General features: G+C 45.7%; 1 protein-coding gene across 1 annotated transcript; it reads right to left on the bottom strand.

The window, feature by feature from the left end:
• Positions 1–8,901: 8,901 nt before the first annotated feature.
• LOC138472559 (enolase-phosphatase E1-like) lies at positions 8,902–11,511 on the bottom strand. Its single transcript, XM_069610791.1, has one exon. It carries the CDS (start codon positions 11,509–11,511, stop codon positions 8,902–8,904), a length of 2,610 nt encoding a protein of 869 aa, XP_069466892.1.
• Between the last annotated feature and the right edge of the window lie 12,715 nt (positions 11,512–24,226).

Genomic DNA, 24,226 nt, shown 5'->3' with positions numbered 1-24,226 from the left:
GCACGCTTGAAGTACAGACTAAAAGGGAAACTGGTGCTGGAGCACTGGGCCCGGATAACGGCCAGATCGGAATCGTATTACTGTACACACGCATACGCTGACCATAAGACCACGCTGCATGCAGCTTGCAATCGGTTGGCTCAAGGATATACAGGAAATACTACCCCTCTAACGCACCAACCCGACGACACATTGATAAGCCGGCATAATCCATAAGGCCAAGGACCATTACTTCCCAAACTCGAACCTGGGTGTGAAATCCGCAGGCTAGGAGCCGCTCAACGGGGAACATATAGAAACATACCTGGCGAGTAGCAATACAATAGTACGTGGGAAGACACAGTCCACTTGCAGATTCCTGCACGGATGTGAATTGAAATGGACAGCGCAACAAATAAAATGCTGTCACCAACCATGCATTGAAAGGCGAGGACGAAAACCCTTAACCACACAAGCCCCGACCAATCAGCGCCTCAACAAAACACTGGAAGTGGTGGAATCGGACGCTGCAGGGGCCAACAACACTACTGGATACGTCCTGAATATCATAGACCAAACTGCGTCAGGAATCCCAAAATCAAAATGGGTGAACCACAGAAGTCCGGGGAAACAACGAAGTCTACTGGCACTAAGAAAAAAGGCCCCATGGACACATTCACGAGCAACCAGATACAGACCACAACCTCAGAGGTGAATACTAACTCTAATGCAACAGACGAAACTGAAGCCAATGACCGAGAGGACCGACTAACAACCATAGTGCAGAATGGATTCCTTGCAGTCAACATAAAGCTGGACGACATCGTGGCCACAATTGGCTCACTGAAAGCCAGAGCGGACAAAGAAAGTGCACGAATTACAGAGGCGGAGAACAGAATCGGTTCAAATGAGGACGTTATTGCACATCATAGCCAAGACATAAATCAGCTGAAAGAAAACATGGCCAAATTACATAACATTGTGATGATCTCGAATCACGATCAAGAAGGAATAATGTATGAATAGTGGGTGTGGCTGAATCATTCGGAAAGGGTCAAATGGAAAAACAAGTCGAAGTCCTGTTCAAATACCTTTTCGGGCCGGAATCCTTCTCTGATCACTTTCTGGTAGAAAGAGCACACCGCACACTGGCCCCACCACCCAAACCCAGAGCACCACCACGCACGATCATCGCCCGACTCCTTAATTATAAGGACAGAGGCACAATCCTGAGACTGGCGAGAGAACATGGTACACTACAATATGAGGAGAGCTGCATACACATATACCCGGACTTTGCAGCAGGGGACAAGCAAGCAGAACATCATATGAACCAGTCAAGAAACTCCTGAGAGCACGCCAAATAACATATGCCCTGACATTCCCGGCCAAAATGAGGATACAACATGCAGGAAGGGAACACTTCTTTGAAACCCCAGCTGAAGCTATGGCCTATGTATAACCTTCCATACCCTTACCTCCTATTGAACGCAGACCTGAACAGAAAAACAGACCCTGAGTGCGGACTAAAGACGCTGCCCAGCTGCTTGCACAAGATGCACGCATATATTCTTTGTGTTGGTTAACATGTTGATTTGATTTCAGAGGGCGGCCCATATACTATACTATTTTTTTAGACGGCTGAGGGCCCGATCATAGTGGCTATGTGACGCAACATGGCTACCCCAGGAGAACTCCACAAGTTTATGAGGGTACATCATCGAGTTGGGGTTGATGATGCGGGTGGAGGGGGGAAAAGAAAGGGGGAGGGAGGTCGCACCACCGAGGCCGCACCATCACAACTTCCAAGTGGTGGGCAACGTACTGTTAAAAGTTTTAAAAGTTTCAATCTGAATGGTCTGGCAGATGAAAACATCACCCAAGCTAAATATAAACCCTCCATCAGTTGGTACATGCCCATATGCATAACATACATAAAACCATTACGGGCGATGGGCTAAGAATTAAGCTCCTGTCATAGAACGTTAGGGGACTGAGGGTTGTTACCCCACAAAATCCAGAAAGATCTGTGCCCACGTAAACAGGACATCCTCCCAAATAATAATGCTACAAGAAACGCATGCACAGGGACTAGGAAATACCAACATGCTATCATCCTGGGGTAAGCAAAGATATCACACTGAATACTCCACTCAGGCTACAGGCGTGATAACAATAATACACCCCTCACTGGGATTCCAGGCCCAAGGACACAAAGCGGGCCCTCAGGGAAGGTTTGTAATCGTCTGGGGGAACCTGGCAGGTAGATCCATCCCGTTAGTTAACACATATGGACCCAACATAGACGACCCTGGCTTTTATCTGGACATCCTGGGAATACTCGTCTCCCTGGACGAATCCAATATCATATGGGCAGGGGATTTTAAACGAGTCCTGGACACACGACTTAACAGATCCTCCATAACCACCAGGGCACCAACTAAAGTGAGTACTGCTCTGAAACAAATGATACTACAATTGTCATTAATAGATGCATGGAGGGAACTGCACCCTGATGTAAGAGAATACACGTACTACTCCACGGTACATGATTCAGAATCGCGAATAGATTATTGGCTACTCTCCGAAACCCTCTCCGACTCACTAGAGAAATGTGAAATCCGTTCACGTGCGCTATCGGACAACTCCCCGGTGGCACTAGAACTGACATTCAGAGACACCCCAAGACTTACAAAACGCTGGAGAATGGCCCCCAACATATTAAAAGAACCCAATGTAGCCGAGCCCTTACGCATTGAAATAGAGGATTTTTTTTGCCAATAATGTAGGAACAGTCAACAAATACTCTACCCTCTGGGACACGTGCAAGGTATGGGCGAGGGGGGTACTAATATCCAAAACAACAGGCGTGTTGAAATCTGTTTGACTGGAATTGGCAGACGTTGAGAGCCGACTCCGGAACTTGGAAATTGCCTACAGTACCACCCATGACAGGAAAACCCTAGCAGAAATAAATAAACTCATAAAAGAGTTTGACGGATTGGCAACTAGGGAAATCCAATATATCAAAGCCCAGGCTCGAGCACGCAGATATGGGGAAAGCAACAAAGCAGGTACTTCACAAGCTAACCTCATCAAGGCCTATCGCCAGCAGACCCTAATCGCAAGTATCAACGCAACACAGGGAGGGTTGGTAATAGGAGAACAGGCCATAAATAACAAATTCACAAGAACTTGTTTTCCAACCAGGACGTAAAGTCTGAACTGGTGATACAAGAATACCTCGGGGAAATAGAGTTCCCAGCGCTCCCCCTAGAGACCAAAATAGCTCTTGAGCAACCAATAACGGAAGAAGAAATAATTGAGGCAATAAAGGAATTAGCATCGTGGAAAGCACCGGGATCAGACAGGCTGAGAATCGAACTCTATTAGGAGCTTTGCGCCAAACTAGCACCAATAATGTTAAAAGTATGGGAGGAATCGCTCGAACGGCATACACTTCCTGAAACATTAAGGAAAGCAATAATATCAATACTACTGAAACCCAGTCACCCCCCACAGGACATGTCATCTTATAGGCCTTTATCACTAATCAATGCAGACGCCAAGGTATTCGCAAAAGTACTTGCAAACAGGCTACTGCCCAGCATGCCGACCATGGTCCACCCAGACCAATGCGGATTTATACCTACGAGATCCACCGTGTTAAACCTACTCAGAATGTTTGGTATAATGGCACAAATAAACCCCCAAGCAATGCTGTGGCAGTGTCCCTAGACGCCGAGAAGGCATTCGACTCGGTGTCATGGGTATACCTACTCTCAGTGCTAAAGAAATTTGGAATTGGCCCCAACTTTATAAGAAATGTCCAACTACTATACACGGATCCAGGCGCCAGAGTCCTCACCAACCACACGATCTCTGGACTATTCCTTTTGGGTAGAGGCACCAGACAAGGCTGCCCGTTCTCGCCCATATTATTTGCACTTACCATAGAGCCAATGGCGCTATGGGTGAGACAGAATCACGGGGACAAAGGTATACAAATGTCAGGCCCACCAATATCTCTTTATACGCAGATGACACCCTTTTTTAAATTCGAGACCCTGAAACTAACCTAACACCTGTCGTCATAACTGACATTCATAAGTTTGCTGAATACTCAGGATACAAGATTAACAGAGGGAAATCCGAGATCTTCCCATTAACGCCAGCAACCACATGCCCCACAACAACCTCGGGGCTCCAATGGTCAACCCAAAACATCCGATATTTAGGAATATTGGTATCCAGGGATAAACTGACATTATATACAGACAATCACGAACAAGTCCTGCAGACGCCAGGTGCCAAACTCCTGACCTGGGCCAAACCTCCGATATCAATGTACGGTCGGGTAGCCATATTAAAAATGATAGTCCTCCCTAAATTACTTTTAATTAATTTACTTTTTTAATTTACTTGTAATTAATTTACTTTTTTTTAAATTTTTTGATTTTTTTTATTTCATTTAGTTTTTACAAACTTTTCGAAATTTATAACTATAAGAACACATTGCGTGTGAGAGACAAAAAAGAAAAAGAAAAAAAAATCTTAATAAGACATAGAAACTATATAAAAAAGAAAAAATAACAACATTTCCAATTCCACAGTTAGACCACTACTGAAACTCAGCATATTGGTTCTATACATTCGTTTTTCAGCTATTCAAGATAGTCCATGGCTCTACTTATTTAATATTCTATTCACTCTTGTGTTTTTGCATTGCTTCACTTTCTTCTATCGATCGATAACATCATCTCTCTTTATGGCGGCTCCACGTCAGCTGATTCTATTGGATTGGTCTCTAAACATATTTGGATTTGGTCTAGGAATCTCATTGTGGCGATCCTTAGGGTTTTGCTCTCGCCAGTGTGTAGATGCCTCCACCATTCTTCTGCATTGTATGTCAGAACTCGGTTCCTCTCAAGCCTTAAACATTTTTTGCATTGATCGTTTAATTCAACACAAAACAATATCAAATGCTTTAGGTTTTCATCTTCTCTAGCACACAACCTGCACTTGGAGTTACTTGTTTCAATTGACCTTCTCCAAATTAGAACTTCTTTTGTTTCGAAGATATTTAATCTGAACTTCAGGTATAATTTTCTTAATCGTTTGCACAGTGATAACATTAAATAGTTTGCAAGTGTGTTACTCTTTTGGCTTCTGATGGTGCATTGTTCATACATTTTTGTGCCGCTCTTTTCTCACATACTTGGATCCAGTTTAGATCTAATAATTTCTTTTTCACCAGGTCGGGGTTCTGCCATAATGTTTGTTCATCTGACCCCACCTGTGCAAGAATCTCTTTGCACTGGCTCTTCCATTCATCTAATGCAGATTGCCTTATACTGTTCTTTTGACCTAAAATTTTAACAGATGGTAAATTTGCTTCTGCGTTCGTTTTTCTAAACAGGGCCAACTTGTTCCAGGCAATCCGTGCATTAAGTGATGAAACCCCTACTTCATGAAGCACACAGGCCGTTGGCGTTCCTTGAGGAATTTGCAATATTTTCTTCCAAAAGACTCCTTCACATCGTGACCAGACCTTATGATCAACCCCGAACATATTTTCAGCTACATACGTGAGGATTGGAGTCACTTTTCCTTGATAGAATCTTCTTACGGGATCATACGTAAATTTCCGTATTTTTTCTGTATGATGTTACCTTGCGTTGTGAGCTGTTTGCAACTATTTAATAGCTTTCTCAACATCGGCTCGTCGTTTATGCTGGAATTAATGATGGTTCCTAGATATCTCGTATAGGGTACCTTATATATCTTTTTTGGTCCTACATACCATGATAACTTCTGATTTTTGGATTTCCATCCTCTTAAGTTTTCCAGCACCAGAATTTCAGATTTCGCAGCATTGAACTCTAGCCCCAGAACTTCAATAAATGTTCTAAGAGCCGTTAGTTTTCGTTGTAGACCAATTGGGGTTCGGTCCAAAATTACCATGTCATCTGCGTATAGAATGTGATTTATCTCAACTCCATTTATTGATGGTGGAAACGACACCACCGATGCTCATGCAGGTTCTACATCAGCAATGTAGAAGTTGAAAAGTGTCGCTCCTAGTGGGCATCCTTGTTTGACACCCCTCTCGGTCTGTATCGGTCTTGTTAGATTTCCTTCTTTGTCTAACCTCACTTGGATCGAAGTTCCAGAGTATAGCAGACTTGTATTGCACCCTTTTTTTTTTGTTTCGACCATAGGCTTTCTCTATCGACTCCATCGAAGGCATTTGCCATATCGATAAATGCCAGATATAACTTTTGGCCTGTTCTTATCGCGTCGATTTTCAGGAGATTTAACATAAGTAAGTTAACACTACAGCCGACTCCCTTGACAAATCCCGACTGGCGTTTGTCAAAGATTTCTTGTTGCCGAATCCACGCACTTAGGTGTTGTAATAATAACGATGCAAACACTTTTCCTAGTACGTCAAGTAGTGCTATTGGCCTATAATTCGCCGGATCGGATCGAATGCCTTTCTTAAAGATCGGCACTATGATCCCCTGTTTCCAATTTGTCGGGATTCTGCCTTCTTTTGTTATCGCAGTGAACAGGGTATAGCAGAACTCTGTCCACTCATCTACATTTCCTTTTAAGTCTGCATTTGACAAGCCATCTGGGCCTGCTGAGCGTGACGCATTACTTTTTCGGATGATTGTTCTAATGTCGTCTCTCGCTATTTCTAATGTCCATGATTGGCTTGTATCCATCTTTGTCAGTCTTCCCTTTTTCCTTTTTTTGAATAGCTCAGTGTAGTGCTTTCCCCACTCTTTTTCTTGTAGTGCGCTTGTCAATAGTGCTTTTTCAGAGCTCTGTGTATCATTTAGTATGGCCCAAAAGCCTCTCAAATTCTTTTGATTTAGAGCTTTCAGGATCACCTCAGCATCTCTTTGTTCCAATCTCGATCTGTGTTGTTTACACCAGTTGTTATGTCGGTTTTTTATCCTTTTTATTTGACTTTTTTCATCACTGGTTTTTGATGACAGGATTATCCTTATTGCCTTCCTTAATTCTCTTTTTCTTTTAGTCACCTCGGGGTCATAATGATGTTTATGAAATCCCGGTCTGTTCAAGGAGGGCCACTTTTTAGTTTTGTAAACCTCAAGGAAATGTTGGTATTCGATTGAAATGGTTAAGCTCGGCTCTTGGTATTGTTGTAGCTGGTTGGTTACTGACACAATGTCCTTCTTTCCCATCCGCAATCTGTTTCGGCCTGGTACTACCGATATTTCGTGTCTCCATTGTTCCCTTTTCTCTAATTTACTTTTGTTCCATTCAACTGCTACAATATGATGGTCACTTTGTTCCGTTGTGTGTACATTCAATGAGATCATTTCTGCCAGAAGATTCTCCGATATAAAGATGTAGTCTAGAATAGATCTTTGGGTACCTCTTTCCCAAGTCGGTTGCGCGGTATATCACCACCGGTTACTCCATTCATCATTATGAGATTTCTCTGAGCTGTTTCTTCTAGCCAGCGGTCACATTTTATCCTCTCTCTACATTTTAATACCGTCGTCGACTGCGAGATCTCAATCAGTTTCATATTGAAGTCGCCACACATTATCATTCTTGCTTTTGGATCCTCTATTAGAATATTATCAATTACATCTAGTAGATCATCTTAAAATTTTTGATGGAATTTTGTTGTTGAATTCCAATACACATTGATAAGATGAAAGGCTTCGTGGAGCCCTGATGATTGGAACTCAGATGCAATGTAGCTCCATTGTATATAGGGTGATATATTTTTTGATGACTTAATTTGCAACCCACATTTCCTGTTGACTAACGTGAGTTGACCTGTCATAGGGCGGCCTTTTGTTTTTTTAATGGCTGGGTTAAACGCCATTTCGAACCCCTCAATGCATGGTATCTCTGTTATCCACGTTTCCTGCAATACGATAAGATCTGCCTTTGACATAATTTCTGGAATTTGATTCACCAAATGTGAGAAGCCTCTCGTATTCCAACAGGTTATCACCAAGTTGGCTCTTTCATCTAGCCATTAACTCTTCTTTACTCCATTCAGGGATGGGGCTAGCCATTTCCAGGCTAAGCCTTCTTCACTGTTAACTGACGAGTCTTCTATTAGTGCAGCATTGTCATCTTGTGGGTTCTCTACTGTTATTTTAATCTTTTTTAGCTGTATCTCTTCACTTAACCGCTGCTGCCTTGTTTCCTCTTCATCCTCTAATCTTCTCGACGCTTCTTCTCCTTTACTTTTTTTGGGCCTTTTGGATAACTCGTTCAGTTGGTCTTTTGGTTCAAAACCGGGCTGATTGCTTTTGCCAATTGAATCTTCTCTCTCCGATTCTACCAGTGCATTGTCGACTTCATAAACCTTATAGCCTGCGTCCAAAAGTTGTCTTTCGCACATTATGACTTGCCCAGCCACCTTTTTCTCGTTAATATGGAGCAACACAAATTTCTGCAGGGCATCTGTTATCAGTTCGACGTGGTCTATTCATTGGCTCTTTATTGTTCTTAGTACCGGGATCTTTTGGAATAGTTGCAGCATCGTGTATCTATTTAACTGCGCATCGCTCTTCTTGTTTTCTATTTTCTCAACCAGCACCCTGTATGACTTTTCTTTACGAACATTATCCGTTCTCTTAGTTGTTATATTATTCTTTGGGGCAGTATCTGGTGTTTTTGTTTCTCCTAAACTTGTTTTCTTAGCCCCCATCATTTGTTTCATCTCAGACTGGACCGCACTTTGAGAGTCCATAGATGTTATATCTCTGTGTTCTTCAATTTTCTGGTGAAGCGAACTCAAGGCCCGTTTCTCTTCAAGTGTAAGGAACACTTGACCAGTTCCCTCATTTAGATCTTTATTCTTTTTAGGAGGCTCCTCTTTCCCCAGCGATTTCGGCCAAGTAATCGTTCTTTTTCCTTTAGTCAACTTCGTTTACGCAGTACCATATCTTTTGGGGGAAAGCATCTTTTAAATCCTGCTTCTTTATTCCCAATTTGAATTTCCTTATTCGTATTTTGCTCTTTTACAGCCTTTTGTTGAGTATTCTCATCTGAAGACTCATCCTCTTGTTCATCTACATCTTGGGCACTATATGTTGACAAGTTTATAAGCTCTTCGTCATCAGCTTCTTCTTCAACTTCTTCGTCTATAATCCTCTCTACGGACGTTGAATTTTTCTCAATTACTTTTAATTTAGCTGGAGACTTGCTACTTGTGGATTGCCGTTCTGGCTTCTGCTTTTCCACTTCTTCGATGACTCCATGGACTCCTTTTTTATTTTTTGAGACCATCGACTCTGGATTATTCACAGTTATGTTTAGGGCTTTGATATTTCGAAAGAAATTCGTTGAGCTTTTTGGATTTTGAAGCTTTTGTTTCTGTTGATTTTTAGTTTTATTCTTGCTCGTGTTCACTTTCGCATTAGCAGACTTCTTTTGCAAGTTTTTCTCCGGTCGCTCTTTTCTTTTATCTTTCTCAAATATGTCAAACCACTCGGCTTCTGTCTTCTTTTCATTTTCCAAAGTGCTCATCTCAATCCCTGTAAAAATCTCGTCCGTTTTTTCTTTTTCTTTCGTAGGCGTGTCTTCTATGGCCTCAATGTCTTTCTTGTCATTAGCCTTTCCTTTTTTTATGGAAACGTCTTCTGTTGCATCTGTATTCCCTCTGTTTTTTTTTCTGATCTCTTTATTCTCTGGACTTTTAACTGGACAGTCACAGATTTCTGTCGTAATGTCCACCACTACATTAGAACAGCAGTTCTGTGTTCTCTTCGGTTCCTGATTCACTACTTTTGTGATTTTGTTAGAATCCCCAGTGACTGTGCTGGTAGAGGCATGGCATCTCCCGGTCACATGAACCTCGTTTAAATGAGGTTTTTGAAAGACTCCGAGTGCTGTAGGCGATCTTCTATCAAGATGTTCTCTTTGTAGGAGTACCAGGGCTTGTTTCGCAACCTCAGCTAGAAGTCTCTTGTCCTCAGCTGTGTTTTTTAGAGACTCTCTTAAGGCTGTTAAGGTGATGTCATTGCCTTTTCTCGTTGCTCGGACTTGAGCTGTCATCTCTATCAGATCCATCTCTAGTTTGACAATTTTCGAATTCAAAAGAGCCATCAGCGTTGTTTGATCTTTGAGGCTCTCGTTTAAATTTTCATATAATTTCACTAGCGGAGCCACCGCTATTGTTGTTGATGACATCAGTAGCGGGCTTATTTTTGCTACAATCGTCTCAACGCTTAAACTAAGCACATGTCGAATTTCCAGTTCTTTCTGCTCGACCGGGCTTTCACTTGGGTGATTATCAGTTAACACCGTTGTTAACTTACCCTCGTCTTCTGACTCTGAAGATCCAGCACCTTGAAGGCTTTTGCTTAAATGTTTTGGGGTGGTAGATGCCCTCTGGCTTGTTCTATCCTTAGACCGTTCGGACACCCCTTCCGTGTCTCTGTCTGTGCTTAGCATTCTTCTATTCCTTTTTTGGGAGATCGCAATCTCCTCGTTTCTTAATTCAAAGTGTGGAGTGTTGACCTCCAAATTCATCACTTCCTGTAGGTTTCTGTCCTTGGACTGTTGCCGTGCGGTTTGGAAGACTGTTCTTTCACAGTTTTTTCTATTCAGGTCAGTTCTTGTTTTCGCACATTTAGCGTTAATCTCAACCAGATCTTTTAAGACTTGGTCGGCAATCCCTAGGGAGTCCCTTCTGCCAGGCAGTTCTTGACTTTTTTCTGGTGGTCCCTTTCCATTCCACCTTGCCACAGAGGAGCTTTTTTCATTTGCTTCACCTTCCTCTGCTTCTAGCCACACATTCTCAGACCATGTAGGGCGTGGTGTATTTGTCACTACACCCTGGATCGTGTGTTTTTTAGGTGAGTCTTCTTCACATGTGTTGGTCATTGATTTTCCTGTTTTAATATTTAATTTTAACATTTCGGTGACTTTTGTCCATGCCAGCATCTTCAGAGACGCCTCTACTCTTTTTGAGAAGACGTCTGTTTTGGCCCTATCCTCATCGTCTGCATTCGATAATGATTCACTTAGTTTTGTCCTTCGCCGTGCACTCCTTTGGATTGTTGCATTCACATATTGTGAAACTTGACCTTCAGGGTTCGAGGCGTTTGTTTTCGTAACGCGGTGAATCAATGCTGCACAGGCGATCGTCTTAGGTACGTTAATCAAGTCCACATCTTCATTTGCAACTAAATCCTTTTTTCTATTGTTTTCTGAGAGGCAGTCTTTATCAGGTTCAATTTCTCTTTGTTTTGTTTCCTTTGGCGTAAGCCGCCTCTTTATCTTAGTTACTATTCTGTTCATGACTCTCAACGGTTTCTTGTTCTCCTGTGACTCCTGTAACTCTGGGCGTTCCAGCTCGCCCTTTCGCACATCGTCTGTTTTTTCTAGTCCATCATCGTCTTCATCATTGTCCAACCCGCTCTCCCTTTCCCTCTCACTCTCACTCTCGCTGTCCGACCCACGCTCTTTCTCACTCTGCCTGTCATCAAATACTGCATACTCAGTAAGTCCACCGCTCACACTCATCGCAGGGCCACCTCTTTTTCCTAGGGTGCGTGGGTCCGTGTGATGACTAAAGCAAGGAGAGTGGGAATTGAGGCAGGTAAGTCATGAGCCCTGGGACTGCATAGATGGTGTCTCCGTTCTCTCAGCCAGTTCAGAGAGTCTGTCCACCACCTCCGCTGGTAATAGGGTAGTGGGGTTCTCAACTACCATAGTGGTTGACAACTTTCATTCTGCTAGCTTCCCTCATTTCAGGTGGGCACGTGTGTTTGGAGGGGCTCCCAGACTCATTATGCGACTCATACTGCAGCTCGTACTGCAGTCACCGAGCAATAGTCAATAGTCAGTTTCTTTACAATGTGCAGCTACTCTTACCGGGCGTTTTCCACAGGTCAAAGTCCTCTCCGCAGACCGCCACGGACCACCAGGGAACACGGGAAACACTCGCCACGCTCCGCTTGGCGTGGCTGGCGTTTTTAAAGAGTGGCTCCTCCTCTTCCTTGAACGCGGCTCGGCAACCAGAAAAAAAAAAAAAATGTTCACAAAGCCTCTCCACACGGGAAACACTCGCCACACTCCGCTACTCTATCTGTTCGTGAATATACCTATATGGCTCGGAAGGGCATCTTTACACGACTACGCTCGATGGCTGTAACGTTCCTCTGGGATGGCAAAATCGCCCACATGAAATGGGAGAAAATGGTAGAACCGTACTCCTCCGGCGGAATCGCTGCACCAGACTTCGAACTATATTTTCATGTAGCGCAGGCACAATTTGTCAAACATTGGTACGACCTGTCTGACCGTTCACCCCACATATGGCTAGAAAAGTTTGCTGCCTCCCCCATCGATCTGCGATCCATTATTTTTAATGCCAAATACAAGGATGCATGTCTCTATGACCCTGTGAGGAGTACAGTTCGAGCATGGGGCGCACTATACAAAAGGTTAAAAATAGAAACTCCATCATCCTGCCTTGTTCAAAAATAAACAAAGCTAAAAAAAAAAATAGAAACTCCATATGATCCAGATGTCTCCCTCTGGAACTACCCTGACATCCCACCAACACTAGATAAGTCGCTACAACGGCTGTGGGACCCACACAAAGAAATCAAAATGCGGGGCATGTTCCCAAATGGGAAGTTTGTGAGCATAAACGAATTCCGGGATGCGGTGGGAGGACGGGCCCTCAGAACACTCCAATATCACAGAATGAAATCAGCGTTTAACACACGCTGGCCACTCTTCCCAGATGAACCACCCACACATCCAACCTACAAGCAGCAACGTCCGGTTCTGGACTTGGAATCTCAAACCTATATGCGCTGACACAGGCCCATTCCCCCACAATAAATGAAGTCAAGACCAAATGGGAAAAGGACTTAAAAATGACCATCACAGATGAGAAGTGGGCCAAATACCGTATGCTCACCAAAACTGTATCAATGAATGCAGGCCTACGGCTGATATAATTTAAAGTTCTTAACAGACTTCATTATACCCCAGCCAAAACAGCTAAATTTACAAATGTGGGCACTGGAGACAGCCCCTAATGTAAAACACTGCAGGCAGGGTTGTTCCATATGTATTGGGAGTCCCCGGCGATGGTTGAATTGTGTGGAAAGTGGTAGAAATGATAGAGGAGATAACTCAGATTCCGGCCTCCATGACACTCCAAAAATCCTTATTCAGAGACATTGGCAAATGTGCCAAAAGTATTAGACGACTATTTAATATTTCATGTGTAATTGCAAAGAGGTGCATCTTGACTTGTTGGAAAAAGCCCTCACAGCCAAACATTGAGCAATTCATACGAGAACTGTCATACGTGAATGAGCGCGAGGAACAATATATGAGGACTGTAACTGTAACCAACCGACCCAAGGACATATGGGCACCACTTCGAATGTATCTGTGTGAAACGTCCTCAGACGAGGAGACTGACATGTAAATGTTAATATACCATGGAATAACTGGACTGTAATTAATAATATGCATGTATGATTTGTGATTGCAAAGTGAGTTGTATCTGCCAAGACCATCAATAAATAAAAAGGTTTAAAAAAATAAAAAGACGAGTAAGGACAGAGGACTTGGTCTTTTAACCTCTGATATGTGGCCGGAGCCCTGTGTAGTCCAGAAGGTATTTTCAACACACCCTATGGATTAACGAGAACTTGCCAGTATCCATCCCTTCAGCAGATCAATCATGGAGACTAAAACAGCAGTCCCCAGTTAATCAATTAGATCGCCTATCCTTGGCATAGGGTAACTGTCAAATGTAGATACCACGTTCACCCATCTGAAGTCAATGCAGAACCTCCATGATTGTACCGGCTTGGCAACAAGCACTATAGGAGAGGACCAAGGACTCTAAAATGGTTCAATTATGTCAGATTTTAGCACATTCTCCATCTCCTCTGTGACTATTCCTTTTCTGGCTTCTGGGACCTGGTAGAGTTTTTTTTTAAAACTTTATTTATTGATTGTCATGACAGCCACTTACAGCACATTCCATTTCAACACAATACAAGATGGATTTACATAATCAGGTTCTACATACTTATGGTGTAGGCCTAGGAGAGGGTTCATCGTCTGATAACAAATCGCATAGGTACATCCTAAATGGGGCCCGGATGTCCTTGGGGCGGCAAGTTTTAGGCAGTGTCATCACATATTGTTCCTCGCATTCATTAACGAATGTCAGTTCATGGAGGAACTGTTCTACTTGTGGTGCGGATGGGCTTTTCTAACTTTGCAGTATACATTTTGTGGCTATTTCACAAGAAACATTAAATAGACTTCTAGTTTCTGCCACTTTTCCAATGTCCCCAAACAAATATTTCTTCGGGGTGAGAGCCGCTGGGAAATGTGTTATCTCTTCGATGATGGCTGCCACCGCCCCCCAGAATCCCGCCACCACAGGGCAGGCCCAGCACATATGAAACAAACCTGCTCGTGGCTCCCCGCATTTTTGACATTTCCCGGTGCAGTTTGCTGCAAATTTGGCCATTTTGGCTGGTGTATAGTGTAATTTGTCGAGAACCTTGAATTGGATCAGACGAAGGCCAGTGTTAAGTGACACTGTTTTGATCAATTGACAATATTTGGACCATTTCCCCTCCGGGATCGTCACCTCCATGTCCCCCTCCCAGGCAGCCTTGATATTATTTAACGATGGAGAGTGTGTCTGTATCAAGGAATACAGTTTAGAGATGCCGGGTCCAGCCCCGGAAGTCATGGCTTGCAGATATGTGTGTGTGGGTGGTTCATCAGGGAACAGTGGCCATCTGGCGCTAAACGCTGCTTTCATGCGGTTTTATTGAAATGCCCTGAGCTGCCCTCTCCCAACTGTGTTTTTGAAGTCTTCCAAGGTTTCAAATTTCCCGTTGAGGAACATGTCTCGCATTTTTATTTCCCTATTTGGGTCCCTCATTTTCTGAAGTGCTACATCAAACGAGGGGGAGATGTCAGGAAAATTCCACAATGGGGCATTCGGGTCATAGGGTGTCTCTATCTGTAGCTTTTTGTGAATCGCGGTCCAAGCATGTACTGTAGCACTTACTTGGTCAAATCAGCATGGGTCTCTGTGTTGTGAGCTGAATAGGACAGATCGGAGATCAGTTGGGGATGAAGCATATCTTTCTTTCCAAATGTGTGGTGCAGTGTCTGATGGGTCGTACCAATGTTTGGCGAATTGAGCCTGTGCCACTAGATAGTATAACTCAAAATCTGGTGCCGTGATGCCTCCAGTGTTATATGGTTCAACCATCTTCTCCCAGCTCATCCTAGCTTCGCCTCCATTCCATGCAAACGACATGACCATGGACCAGAGTCTTACAAAGAAGGCTCTGCCTGGCCATATGGGTATATTACCGAAAAGATACAGGAGTTTGGGGAGGACAACCATTTTCAAGGATGGCTATCCGGCCGTACAGGGAGATGGGGAGTCTAGTCCATATCTGGAGTTTAGTACTGAGAGTCTGCAACATTTGCTCATAATCATCCGCATACGTGTCTGCCTATCCCTGGACACTAGTATGCCCAAATAACAAATGTGTTGGGTCGACCATTTAAGCCTGCAGATGTTCGGTGGGCACTTCGTGGCTGGGGTCAAAGGGAATATTTCAGATTTAGCACTATTGATGCTGTACCCAGAGTACTCAGCAAATTCGTGTATGTCTGACATGATGGGTGCCATGTTTGTTTCGGGGTACGGACGTACAACAGCGTGTCATCCGCGTATAATGATATGGATTGAGTTGGACCGGTCATTCTTATACCTCTGTTATCATGCTTATGTCTTATGAGTGCCGCCATCGGCTCCATAGTTAGAGCAAACAGTATGAGGAAGAACGGGCAGCCGTGTCTAGTGCCCCTCCCTAATAAAAACAATTTAGACAAAGTGTGATTCATGAGAACTCTAGTGCGAGGTGCCATGTATAATAGTTTAACACATTTAATAAAGTAAGGGCCTATTCCGAATGCCTTTAATACTGCAAACAGATACTGCCAAGCTATAGAGTGAAAAGCCTTTTCGGCATCTAGGGATATCACAGCAGCTCTCGCTTTGGGATCTATTTGCACCATGACCCCAAACAGTCTACAAAGGTTCAAGGCGGTGGATCGGGTCGGCACGAAGCCGCACTGATCTGGGTGCACCAGGCTCGGAAAACTGGGGAGCAGCCTGGCAGCCAGGACTTTCGCAAAAATGTTGGAATCAGAGTTGATTACCGATAGGGGTCTGTACAAGGACATTTCCTGGGCGGATGTCTAGGCTTCAGCAGCACGGTTAATATGGCTTCCCTCATAGATTCCGGTAAGATATTATGTTCCATCGCCTCTTCCCACACTTTAAATAGTACCGGGGCTAGATCGGCATGGTATTCCTTATAGAGCTCAGCTGACAGCCCATCCGAGCCCGGGGCTTTCCCAGCTGTTAGGGCCTTAATAGCATCTATTATCTCCTTGCAGGTGACCGGTTGCTCAAGAGACAATTTGACCTCCAGGGTTAGCTTTGGTAATTTTAACAAATCGAGAAAAGTGTGTGTTTCTAAAACTGATTTATTGTCCCGGTTGGAATTTAATTCTGTATAGAATTCTGTGAATTCTCGATTTAGTCCCTCCTCCCTTGGGATCACCCTGCCATCTATCATATGAATACTTGCAATGGGGTTATGTTGTCTCTTAGCTTTCATTAGTTTGTCCAGGGACCGACCGCCTTGTTACCCTCCCCATATCTACGTGCTCTTACAGGGGCAGCAATGTACTGTATTTCCCTAGAAGCCAGCTTATCGAAATCTTTTAACAGTTTGTTAATATCTGCAAGAATATTTTTGTTCTGGGTGTCACTGTACTCAAGTTCCAACTTGCGTAACTGCAACTCGACTTCTGTAAGTTCTAGTCTTACAGCTTTTAAGAGCCCCGTAGTCTTGGACATTAGTACCCCCATTACCCAGACCTTAAAGGCCTCCCAGAGTGTTGCATATCGATCCACGGACCCTTTGTTATTCATGAAGAATTCTTCAATCTCTGTGTGAAGGGATTTGGCTACATTGCGGTCTTTTAGGATAGCTGTGGGCATCCTCCATCTCTTGGCTAGCCGCGGGGTCTCACGTAGCACCATCACTAGAGATATCAGGGAATGGTCGGATAGAGTGCGGGGGAAGATGTCACAGCTCATCAACGCATTCAAGAAAGAAGAAGATAGAAGCCAGTAGTCGATGCACGATTCAGAGTCGTGCACCGTAGAATAGCATGTGTATTGTCTCTCGTATGGGTGTAGTGTTCTCCATACATCGATGAAAGATAATTGCATCAGTATCTGTTGCAAAGTGACAGCTTCTTTGGTAGGTGATCAGTGAACATTAGAGGATCTGTCACAGGCGATTTACAGCACTGTATTAAAGTCCCCTCCCCATATTATCCAGGATCCCTCCAACTGAGTGAGTATATCCAGAATGTTAATGTGAAAGTTTGGGTCATCAATATTGGGACTGTAGGTGTTGACTAGGGTAACCAGTTGTCCCAACACATCTCCCCAAACCACCACGTATCGCCCTTGGGGATCAATCTTACCACCTGCATATTTAAATCCCAGCGAAGGGTTTATCAGCGTAAGTACCCCTCTAGTTTGAGTGGAATAATCATTGAAATATTGCTGCTTACCCCAGTTTTCCAAAAAATCAGTGTTTACTTTCCTTTATGCATGGGTTTCCGGCAGCATTAATGTATGGGGGTGTTTTCTGGTGATGTAAGAGCCAACTTTTCTAGATTTTGTTGGGTTGTTGAGCCCACGTACGTTCCACGCCATTAAATAGATTTTCAGTCCCTCACCTGTTGGGTATCTTTGTATATTCGCATTCAGCATCTATGTTCTTGTTCATGTGTGAATTATTTAAGGGAGTACCATTTGTGGTGGCATAACCACATATTTTAAAAAAATGTAACTCCTGTAACTGGGCCCGAACTCCACATCTTTATCACTCCCCAACCAGGTATCGTGGAGAAACGCCCCTTCCTGTCCTGCCTCGATTCCCCCTGCCTAGACTCCAAGGCACTCCCAGAATCGCCTGGAGGCTGTCCTGGCGTCTTTCCCAGTTCCAGATGGTTCACGAGCATCAGGGGACTACATTTCCCAGTAGTCCCAGGTTAAGTACAGTCACGTGACACACACGCAACATGCTTTCCACGTCCTCCCACAGTGCAACTATATGAATGAGCATCAGCCGCTGCTCGGGTGCTCCTTAATCGTTGTGGTTCAAGACTCCGGTACACGTTGCGCTCTCCTGTTTCCTGCTGTTACTCCTGGTTATCCGACTTCGGACTATTTCTACGGATCTTGCTTGTGGATTGCCCTTTTGTTTCCTGACGCTTGGCTCCCTCTGATTGTTTTTCCAAGGCTACCAGACCCTTGGCTCCGTCCCGCAACGCTCCTCCTGCCTTGCCCTGCATAATCAAAGTAGCACCTGGTAATTCTTTCCTGTTTCGGATGTCAACGCCTTGTGTGGACGTTGGACACCTTTTTGAGAAGCTCGTCAACTCTGTGTTGACCATTGCACATTTTCCCAACTCCTTTTTACCCCTTCACCTGACTGGATTACTTTAAGGACGCTCTGCTGTTGGCTCCACACATTGTTACACTGCATCATCCTTTTCAGTGGCTTACTGGACACTTTGCTGTATTCAACACTGGTCACACGTGGATTGTTTTCTTTGGTTTTGTTCTGGGACGCTTTGCTGTTTGCCTCAGGATTTGTTGGACATTCTTAGTTTGCGCCCTCCTGCCATTCGGGTTAGGCTAAATATGAACAGACACTCTTTTGGGAACTGGGACTTTCTGGAATCACCATCCACCACTGTACACCACTTTGTGATGTCAAGTAGGTTTTCTACCTTCTCACAACACACAGCAGGTAAGAGTGGGGTTGTTGAGGGTGGTTGCGGCTGGGTTTCGCTGTATTGTGTATACTCATTGAAACCATTTGTATATTTTTCTTTTTTCCCCATAGCTCTGTTGCTGCTCCTGCCTTTTCACTCAAGCCCCTGGCCTGTCAGGTGATTTGCAATCCTGCAGGCTGCGCTCTTGGGGGGAGAAAGTCTTTTTGTCATCGGTTATTTTCTAGTTCCTAGGCTTTCTCTGAGTGACCTGTCTCCTAGAGGGTGTAGCACTCACACATCACCCTCGGATTGTGACAGATTAAGGAGCCTTCTTTTGTGCCTGTCTGGTATGGATCCCGGGGCAGATCCAAAGGCAGCGCTTATGCAGGCCTTTGCTGCTTTGCGTACCAACATGGCGTCCGCCCATGCGACATTACACCAACGCATGGACGTACTACAGAGCTTTGTGCAGTCTCTACCTCATGATGAGGAATTTGTTGATGCTGCGGCTGCCACACCCCCTCCAGTTCCACACGCCCAACCCCCTTCTCCAACACTGGTTGTTCTACCCGGGCCTTTTCCTTTGGCCCCTCCTGAACGCTTTACCGGGGAACACAAAGCCTACCGGACTTTTGTGAACCAGTGCCGTCTGCACTTTCTTTGTCGTCCTTTGGCCTTTCCGGATGCCACTGCTAAAGTGGCATTCGTCTTGTCCCATTTGGGTGAGACCGCAGCAGTCGGGCAAATCCGTTATTGGAATCCAACGATCAAGCCCTATACGACTTCGACACCCTGATCCAGGCTATGAATGCCGTCCTCGACACACGATATAAGGCTCAGGCCTCTGACCTGGAGTTTCACACCATAAATCAGGGCAAACAGGATCTCCCGACTTATCTCGCCCGCTTCAAACAGTTGGCGGCCGAGACTACATGCCCTGAAGAAGAAGGCTGCCATCTTCTATAAAGGGTTATCAGAGGAGTTAAAAGATGCCCTGTCAGTAGTGCCAGCCATTCCATCAGGATTCCTTAAGTTAATGGACTTGGTTTTGCAGGTGGATGCTCGGCTCCGGCAGCAACGAGGTGAACGCCGGGTTCCCGATATCTGTTCCTCTAAGCCCGATTCACTCGCTCCGTCCCTATCAGGGGATGTTGAACCAATGCAGATAGGGGCAACGAGAGGCCCACTAACCAAGGCCGATCGAGAGAGAGAGGCATGGCTAACAACCTATGCCTCTATTGCGGCCAAGCAGGCCACTTCATTTGAGTATGTCCCAAGAGACCTGTTAAAGCTGCGGGAAACTCGTCCTTGAACCGAGCCGGTAGGATGAGTCAGCCGATGGACGGCTCAGGAGGATTTCCCCTTTCCTCACACATTTACTTGTCCATGTGTTTCACAGCCCCAGGCTCTGTAGCTTTTTCCAATCCGGTAATGATAGACTCTGGTACTAGTGGTAATTATATGGATGTTCAACTGGCCAAGCACCACGGACTGCCTGTGATTCCGAACTCCAGACCTGTGGAAGTACATGCAGTAGACGGGTCACGCCTAGTATCGGGGCAAGTAACTGAATGAACCGGTCCTGTTGAGATGTCCACGTCCGAGGGACATTCCGAATGGATTACGTTTCACCTCATTTCAACTCCTCAGTTTGGGATAATACTCGGTCTATCTTGGTTACAGACGCACAACCCTGTCATTGACTGGGTTAAACAAACGGTTCAGTTTTCCTCTGATTTATGTACCAGTCAGGGCCTCTGGACCAGTGATGTAACAGTACTGTCTCCCTGCCTGGCCATGGTGGCTAACGCCCCTTCGATTAGTGCCACTCTGCAAACACCTACCCCAGAGTTACCCTCGTTTTACGTTGAGTACACTGATGTGTTTGATAAAGGGCTTTCTAAAAAACTCCCTCCACACCGGAGTTACGACTGCCCCATTGAATTGGTTCCCGGGGCAGTCATTCCCCATGGTCGTATATACTCTCTTAGCCAGAAAGAGGAGGACCATCTACGGGAGTATGTGGATAAGGCATTATGCCTGGGACACAGCAGACCGTCTCGGTCTCCTGCGGCCGATCCGATATTCTTCGTACCAAAGAAGGAGGGGGATTTACATCCATGTGTGGATTACAGAGCCTTAAACAGGGTCACGATTAAGAATCAGTATCCACTGCCTCTCATATCGGAGCTACTCGACAAACTGTCTTCTTCTACCATCTTTACCAAGCTTGCTTTGAGGGGAGCGTACAATCTCATACGAATGCAGCAAGAGGATTATTGTAAGACCACCTTCAGGACCAAATTCGGGCTATACGAGAATTGCGTTATCCTTGGTTACCCTTGATTTTGTGGTGGACCTACCTGTAGTAAATGGTATGTCAGCTATTCTTGTGGTGGTGGATGTGTTCACAAAAATGGTATGTTTCATTTTGTGCCCCGGCATACCATCAGCAACCCTTTTGGCAGCTTTGTTCTTCGACCATGTGGTGCGGTTCTTTGGTCTTGCCACAGTGATGATTTCTGACCGTGGTTCTCAATTCACATTGCGCTTTTGACGCGCTCTGACCAGCTCTCTCGGCATTGATGCGCGACTGTTGTCAGCTTATCACCCCAAGACCGATGGGCAGACCGAGCTCACCAATGCCACCATGGAGAAGTTTCTTCGTTGTTTGTGTCTACAACATCAGTCAAACTGGTTATCAGTCTTGGGGGCCGCCGAGTTTGCATACAACAACTCCAGGCACTCCTCAGTGGGTTGTTCTCCATTTTGTACCATCCCAAGGTGCATCCGCTGGTTTTACCTTCCTTGGAACAGGTCCCTGCAGCCAAGACGGTGCGTGATTCCCTTATCGCCATACGCAAGACAGTTGTTCAACATCTGCGCGCTGCTCAGTCACGGGCAAAGGCGCAGATGGATAAACATCGTTTTCCGGCCCGCTCCTATGGTTGCGGTAATCACGTCTGGCTCTCCATAAACACCTTTCCATAAGGAGGAAGCGCAAGTTGTTGCCTTGTTACGTGGGCCCTTACAAAATCCTGCATTGCCTCAATCCTGTTGCTGTCCGCTTGGACATTCCGGCCCATTGGCGGATACACCCTGTATTTCATGTCTCCTTACTCCGCCCTTTTGTGCCTGGTACCCGGCTTTCTGTTGACCATGCCCCAGTTTCTGTACAGGGCGAGGATGAGTATGAGGTGCGTACTATCTTGGACACGTGGCTACGTCGTGGGGTGCGTTCTTATTTAATCGACTGGAAGGGTTATGGCCCTGAGGATATGACCTGGGAACTGGCTTCCAATCTCCATGCACCCCGCCTTTTGCACTCCTTTTGGGTGGAGCGGCTGCATATCGCCGGGGGCTACTGTCATGCCTTGATTCCCCCTCCCTCGACTCCAAGGCACTCCCAGAAATGCCTGGAGGCTGCCCTGGCGTCTTTCCCAGCGTCAGATGGTTCACGGGCATCAGGGAACTACATTTCCCAGTAGTCCCAGGTTAAGTCCAGTCACGTGATGCGCACGTGATGTGCTTTCCGCATCCTCCCACAGAGCAATTATATGAAGGAGCATCAGCCGCTGATCGGGTGCTCCCTAACCGTTGTGGTTTAAGACTCCGGTAAAAGTTGCACTCTCCTGTTTCCTGCTGTTACTCCTGGTTTTCTGACTTCGTACTGTTTCTACAGATCTTGCTTGTGGATTGCCCTTTTGTTTCCTGATGCTCGGCTCCCTCTGATTGTTTTTCCCCGGCTACAAGAACCTTGGCTCCATATAACTAGGATTTGTTGTGTTGCACGCTTGCCGTAACTTGGACCGTGATTTTGGCAAAATCAGGTCCACCAGTACGTTGTCGGATCATGTGGTTCCATATAGGGGTCCGTGTTGCGAGGCTCGGCGTCATCCAGGGACGAACGCTGTGTGTCTGGCACCTCCCACTGTGTTCCTTATAATGGGAGTGAGCGTTGTGTCTGATCTGGTGGGGTCTACCACCGTGCCTACTTTGTTATCTGGTACAAAGAATGAGCTGTGTCCTCCTACGTTGTAGGATCATTTGATATTTGTTTTATGGGAATGTTCCCAAACTGTGCTGCTCTATCGTGGTTGTTTCCCACCTCACCAGGTGTCTTTAGGACGCAAGGGGACATGATGTCCCATCCACACTATTTACTGCGTATCTCCCGTCTCTGTTGCACTGACTTTCACTGTTGGACCCCAGTGTTCCGGTCCCCATTATAACCGGTGTCTCCAGTGTAATGGGGATCCCTGATGTGTGGACTCGCTGGCACTACTACGTAGCTTGGGATACGGATTCCAGCAGAGACCCGGGTCTGTGTTGCCAGCTATATATGCAGTGAACCCCACTGAATCTCCTCAGTCAACCTCAATGGGTGGGGGGGCAGTGGTGTGACACGACCAGCGTGTTGTTTGTTCGTACCTTCCCTGTGATCTGTATCAAGGATGTACTGCATTCTCCCAAGTAGTTCTTGTTTCATTGAATGTAGTTAATCCGTGGCGATGTGCAGCGCCGCTGTGGTTCCTCAACTTCCCTGCGGTGCAATGTGCATGAGAGGGGCGATTGCTACTTGCGGTTGTATCAGATGTGTATATTTAATGTCCGACTTGAGGTGGCAAGGTGAGTGCTGCCCGCGCAGCGTGTCATTCACCAGGGATGTATCGGTGTCTCGTATATCCCAAGTTTTTTACAAACCTCACTTGGTGCGAGGGCTCACCTTTCCAGCCGACATCCCCAGTGCGGGGGGAGGCAAGGATCAAGTATAGGCAGCGAGACACCCAGGGGAGGGTCCGAGATGAGGCATCTCTACTGTCTGACCGCAGCTATAAAGAGCGGTGCAGTTGCGCTACGGAGCAACGCCCTGCCGGGCTTACGACTCTCCAGGCTCCAAAGTACACCACAGGTTTGTCCGTTTCTGGATGTCTGACCCTAAACTCCACTTGGTTGCAGGATATCTGGGTTCTGCGGTCCCCCTCCATCCCGCCAAGTAGCGCAGCCCCGGTGAAGCAGTTGGGAGCCGGATGAGCTTTGACCCTTCATGCAATATCTGGAATCGGGGTGACCATTGGATCTCAGGCAGGCTCTGGAGCTGCTTCAACCATGTTGTCCGCAATATTGTCTTCTGCAAGCGTGATCTGATCCTCTGCACTCCTTCACCTGCACCCAGCACTGTCCATCGGGGTCCTGCAAGGCCTCTGGTGCTCCGCCTGTGAAACAAACCACGTTTTTTAGCTGGTGGCTGCTGCCAATCCGCAGCTCCTCCCAACTGTGGCCTTCAGCAGGGTTCCCACCGTGGTCTCGAGCAGTCACCTCATGGAACTCCTGGGCGGCCCCAGGCTATGCTCACAGC

This window comes from Ambystoma mexicanum, chromosome 8 (genome assembly GCF_040938575.1).
Source record: "Ambystoma mexicanum isolate Mex_15411 chromosome 8, UKY_AmexF1_1, whole genome shotgun sequence".
Lineage (NCBI taxonomy): Eukaryota > Metazoa > Chordata > Amphibia > Caudata > Ambystomatidae > Ambystoma > Ambystoma mexicanum.
The sequence above is the reverse complement of the archived record's forward strand: the minus strand, read 5'-3'. Positions and strand labels throughout refer to the sequence as shown.

Bases quoted from the DNA above. Each gene is read 5' to 3' on its own strand.
- LOC138472559 (XM_069610791.1), bottom strand. From the start codon at position 11,511: ATGAGTGTGAGCGGTGGACTTACTGAGTATGCAGTATTTGATGACAGG.